Raw genomic sequence first — 6,000 nt, 5'->3', positions numbered from 1 at the left:
TGAGACGTTTTGCAAACCGCTTTACAACTTTCTAATTGAATTTTTTTGCCTAATTTCGTTGCTTCAGAAGTTGGTTATTTTATTTTGACTAAATATAAAATTAAGGAGAATACAATAAATAGTGTTACCTATATACGCCATACAGTAATCAGTAACATGCATTTTGTCGCATCGTCGTAGAGTGTATCGGCATAATTTTGAACTCTAGCTAAAGTTAGCTGCCACACCCTGTATAACATCATAATTACCTTGCACGTGTTTTTCGCAAGGCGCCAGACGGCACCCTTATCTCCTAACGTATTTTTTACGTTTGCGTTCCCACACGTTAAACCAAAAGCCTTAAACGGACTCTCAGTACAGCATCCCGGAAAGTGCTTGAGTTTAACGTTTTCGTAAATAGCTATATACGCTATTCTAAAACTCTCTAATATGGGGACGGAGAAAATGAAGTAATTTAGGAAGAATAATGCACCCTGCACTGAACCGCACCTTAATAGGCGACCAATGCCTACTGATTGTCGCGTATCTTTAAGCGCTGTTTACTGAGACTTCGGATATTGTATACATGCGTTATCGGATGATGACACTAAACCAAGTTTCTTTTTCTCTTCATGCGATCAGGATTCTTGAGATGTTTCACGCACATTCCGGTATCCATGCTTGTCTGTGTCTAACCTCTTTTATGCCAACTTGGGTCACGTGCCGCACTTGAATGAAAAAAAGAAGGGAAGCGCAAGAGAGGAGCCCGGCCATTCAACGTGCCTGGGCACTCTCATTAATAAACATCCCTTGTGCGTAACACAATTCTGTCCATAGTTCTATATATTCGTCGCAATAATCATAACATATATGAACACATCACAAACAAGACACCCTTGATAATACACACATATTAGTCATGCATATTGGTGACTTTTGTTTACGTTTTCATCATTTTGCGAACTCGCAGCGAAACATTTTTAGTTCCATTCTGCGGCCAATTACTCTCGTGCATTATTGCCAGATATTATGCACGTATAAATAAGTGCCAGTTCTACTTATAACCGCAACGCGAAAGAGCATAGAACCGGCGCTCAAAAAATAATAATAATAACTGCCTGAGCTAGCCGCACTAACGCCAGTGTGTAAAAATCCGAATTTGTGTAGCAATTCAAAGTTTCCATCGCAAACATTCAATTTGTTGTCCGACATCCCCGTAGCATTGTGACCAATAGATAGCCCAATCGAAAAGGTCCGAGTGCGTTTGCAAGTCACTGCGCACTTCGTCTTCTTATAAGACTTCGAAGCAACCGATTCCCGATGTTCCTTGGCCTTGAATGTACCTTCCCCGGCATGGCAGTATGCATGAAAAGCAAGCTGCGACAAGGCCTATAGCGTCTAACGTATTGTGGCCGTCATGTGGGTGACGCGCTTTGTGTTGCCGAAATGCACGCCTATAGGCATTCGTTTCCTCCTGCAACTACTCACCACGCATTTCTCTCCAACAACTTACGCACGGATGCGGCTGAGAGCGAAACACCCTATTAACGAACTTCGCCCTGCGAGTAAACACGCAGATCTCTGACGCCTGGAGAGAAAAGCAAAGCTTAAGACCGTGAAGCATGAATAAAGACCGAGCCTTGGCCGCAGCCAAATCCACCACGCGCCTGGCCACACACGGAACGAAGAAAGGGGAGAAAATCAGGGCGTCGTTTGCACGGCGGAGGAAAAAAAAAAAAAAGAGTTGTGGGGGTCGGGTGGGGGGATGAGACGGAGAAGAGGGAAGGCGAACGAAATCGCGGGCGCGCCTAAACAAAAACAGGCAGAGCCGAGATGGCGCCTGGCCGCCGCCAAGAGTGAAGGCGCGCAATGAAGGACGGACACGGGAGGAATCGATCCCCTTGGCCCCCCCACCCCCGTGCCCCGCGTGGTGTTCCTTTTTCCTTTCGATCTTATTAACATTCGCGTCCGCCATTGGCCCGCTTTGAGCGGCCCTGATTGGCGTGGGCGGGGCGTCGTGCGCGGAGCGGCGGGGCCAGGCGGCTGTTCCCCCTTCCGGCGGACCCCCCACCGCCGCCGCTCGACCGCCACCAGCAAGCACGGCCGGCGTCCGGAAAGAGGAAGGCGTGTGTGCACGCGCCGTGCCACTCGAACGCGCGTGCGGCTTGGCAGCAGCTGCGCGTGTTGGCCGCCGTGCTTCTTCCTCTTCTTCCTTGCATGGCCAAGTCTCCCGAGAGGATGACGGCCGCTGCCAAGGAGGACGGCGGCTCCTGTCAGGCCACGGCCGCGCTCGAAGCCGCGGCCGGCTTTGGCGGCGCCGGCCACCGCGGCAGCATGCCCCGCGAACTGGGAGGCTCGGCCTTCCGGGTGGTCACCCCCAAGCACAGCTTCACCGGTGAGCTCTTCGAACAACGACGCAGTCTCTTGGCGAGCTCTATGCGCGGGAGGAAGTTGCACGGGCGCCGCTTGGCCGGCACCACCTAGCGTTTCAGCAATCGCCAGTCGTTCGTTTCTTTCTGGGGGTGGGGACGACGGTGGGGCCGTTATCACCGCTGCCTCGGAAGCTAACTGATGAAGCTCATCATTTAGCTTCGAGACAGTGCTCCGAGCGTGCCGCGCACTGCTTCGAGACAGACGGGAGTGTAACTTTTTTGGTCACACGTGTGCTGCTCAAGATAAATGTCGATTTTTTCTTCATTTTTTTTTAAATTATGCGGTGATTGAGTTAAGCTGATTTCTCCGAACGTATACCTCTAAGAATAGCGAATTCAGATTTGCGAGAGCGAACCATGCCTGTACCCGTTTTCGAAGGCGCAGGTCTGACGAGAAGTGGCGATAGAGTATCGATACCATTCCTTCATGCCTACGCTTGCGAGGCAACTTCAATGACAGTCTCGTGTTACGAATTTCCTTGCCAGACTCATCAAATACATGTTGACGAGGAGTATAGAAAACAAAGCAAGTGAATAAATAAACCGGGAGAAGATCCACTGAAATGGGTTTCTGAATGTAAATGATTTTGTCATGGTCGCGCAAATATACCGAACAGCAAGGATTCCTCTCATTCATGTTCAGCAGGGATGCCGTACAGACAATTTCGCCATTCGTGTTATATTTCGCTTCATTTTATTTTAAACTCAAAAACAGTGCTGCGAAAGCGATAGACGAGTGATATCGGCTAATCAGTTTTATTGACTCGCACACGCTATACGTATGGGAATTCCGCGGTGAGAGAGAAGCTATGGACAGATTCACAAATCTTGTCGTTCGTAAATACTGCTTGTAATTCGCCAGCCGTCATCGTTTATAATATATCCGGCATAACAACTGCCTGGCATTTGCTCTTACGAACACCTTTAGCGTAAGAATATTTTTGTCAATTTGAGTCCCGACCTATATAGTGCATACCCTTGGCACAGGCAAGCCATGACAAGCTATGGGGGAAAACAATACAAAGTCTCCTCTATTTCTTTGCAGCCTTCGCACATCCGGCAAGCTGAGTGTGTAAAAAGAAATTGTCTTTTTTTTTAATCTTTCAATTGAGAGCTCTGACGAACTGCATCGCAGCTGCCAGCACTACCGCCGCCGGAGAGAGCGAGCATAGCGGGCCGGTATTCACAGAAAAAGAAAAGCAAAAAAAGTTAATAAGCTAGACTTGTTTGTAGAAGTAGATGGGCCGACAAACATTATCTTAGATATATTTATTATTACTGAAGATCGCCAAGCAATGGTAAACAGCAGACAACGGAAAAAAATTTGCGTATTCGGCCCCGCAACGTGAAACGCTGATGCGAAAGAAAATATGACGCATCGGAGAGATAAAATGATGACGACACACCACAGTCTCGTTAGATGTAGTTGCAATGTACATTGTGGTGGCGTCCGGTTTAATTTGCTCCCAGTTATCAACAACGGTTCGCGTAAGCTTGTCATGGCCCCATTTGACGACGCTATATGTGTGATCGCCATACTGTTGTCCAAATGTCACTCTCGCGAAAAAAAAAAAAAAAATGTTTGTTGAACGTTGTGTTAGGTCAGTTAGAAGAAAAGAAAGTTCTTTTTATTGTATGAGCAGTTGACATTTTTCGTACAGGCATACGTCTAAAATGTTGGGTTCGGTGCACATTTCGGTCTCACCTGTTTCGGTGTGCGAGCGTGTTCCTATATCAGTTTCTTTCCTGGTGGGTGCTTTCGTGATAGGCAGTGCCTTTATTTTTTTTAACTGCTCAGCGAATGAGCCGTTGATGTCATGAATACGAAATCTAAATTTATATTGCCCTAGCTGAGCTGAGCTATCTGTAGCGTTTTTGTAATTCTTTTTTTTTAACGTTCAATACTAGATCCTCGCGCTAATCGAAGAAGAATGAAAAGGGGTAGTCGACGTAAGCGCCATAGCGTTTTGAAGAAATGTCATCTCTCTCGAGTGCTCTTAATGAAAGGGGTATCAACCAGTGTGCTTATATTTCATAATTCTGGCAGTTAATCGAGCATTAGGGTCGGAAATTCGATGACGAGATTAAAAGGAGAAATCCAACTGCGACTCAATTTATTTCTACCAAACGCCTACGTTGCGCGCTGCAGTAGACGATTCGCATGCGCAGCCCCCTTTTTTTTTTTTCCTTTTAATCTTATAGGGTCGTAGATTTAGGTTAGACATTGAACGACGTTGAACGACTCGTTCAGGTTTGTGCACGAGGGGAAGTGGCGTTACTAGGGTTACGCGGCATATTTAGAACATTATGCGTGAGCTCATCTTACTATTTCCAGTTTTACTGCAAACGACATAAGGTCAGATATAAGTTGCTAAAGCTATCTCAACGTACTGTTTGTGCATTCACGCAGAGCGGCGGGAGTTTTCTTTTCTTTTCTATTATTTTTTCTATTATCTTTTTAAAGTGCGGGTTTTATAGCCACTGCAAAATGTGTTAATTGATTGACACTTATCACTCTTGCTTGGCGTCAAGGAAAGGAAACGCATCCTTACGCTATATGCTTCTGCGAAAAGCATGGATGACAACTTCACTTCTATTTAGTGGCTAACACAGTACGAGACGGAGGGGCTTGCTGGGGAGTGGGGCGCAGGGTAAACAGTTTATTTATTTATTTATTTATTTATTTATTTATTTATTTAGTTATTTACTTATTTATTTATCTTTATGAACGGTCACTTGACTAGATAACGGTACACAATGGAAAAGTTACATTAGACGTGTCCTCCGCTAAGCGACCGCTGGCGCAGCGCATCGGACCTTTAACTGCGCGACGTGCATGTTCTCCCCTTGTGGACGTTTGTCTTTCTCTTCGCGCAAGGCAGCTTTGGTGCGGCAAGAGTGCAACTTCACCGGAGCAATTAACGAACCGATACATGACGCGGCTAATATGGGCCATGTGGTGCACGTTGATCTGAAGAAGATCGCACTATGAAACACTGTGCCGAACAGAATTAAAGCCAGTCTGCTCCACGCACTTCTCTGTTCACTTCTCTCGTGTTTATGCGACGGCGAGAACAATATTGCGCTCTCTCGGTTCAGTCTCCGGCTCCTGCGTTCTGCGCGGGTACTTTCGCATGGAATAACGCTTTCACGGGACACCTCTGCAAAAATGCGGCCGGTCACCTCGAAAAAAGGAAAAAGAAACGCTTTTGGCCTTAGTGGTATCGTGTATACGCTTTCCTTCCGATGCGGGAAACGCTTCTTTGAAACAGGCAGATTCGTATTTATGGGTGGCCTTGTCATCATTATTGCCGTACGCAGAGGTAAAACATCCGTATACAGAAAAGAGTTAGTTGGAGAGGATGGGGCACAACGCCTGCCTGCAATATAGAAGGGAAACAAAATGTGCATGGAAAAAGGAGAGCAGGGGAAGAATAAGAGCAACAGGACAAACGAATAAAAAAGGAGGGTGCATGGTAGTGAGTGAAGAAGACGACGAAAAAAAAAAAACTTCGGCAGAGACACCTATAAGACTGCTTATGTGTGGGAATGCAAAAACATTATAGTCGTTTTGGTAAGACGTTTTTTT

General features: G+C 46.4%; 1 protein-coding gene across 1 annotated transcript in view; it reads left to right on the top strand.

Moving 5' to 3' along the window:
- The first annotated feature begins 2,196 nt into the window (after positions 1–2,196).
- LOC126548064 (uncharacterized) overlaps positions 2,197–6,000 on the top strand; it is a 112,827-nt gene continuing 109,023 nt past the window's right edge. Inside the window, exon 1 of the mRNA XM_050196148.3 lies at positions 2,197–2,374. Within this exon, the coding sequence (XP_050052105.3) occupies positions 2,197–2,374 (178 nt within the window). The remainder of the gene's footprint in view (positions 2,375–6,000) is intronic.

Source organism: Dermacentor andersoni, chromosome 1 (assembly GCF_023375885.2).
Source record: "Dermacentor andersoni chromosome 1, qqDerAnde1_hic_scaffold, whole genome shotgun sequence".
NCBI lineage: Eukaryota > Metazoa > Arthropoda > Arachnida > Ixodida > Ixodidae > Dermacentor > Dermacentor andersoni.
This window is presented reverse-complemented; position numbering and strand designations above follow the sequence as displayed.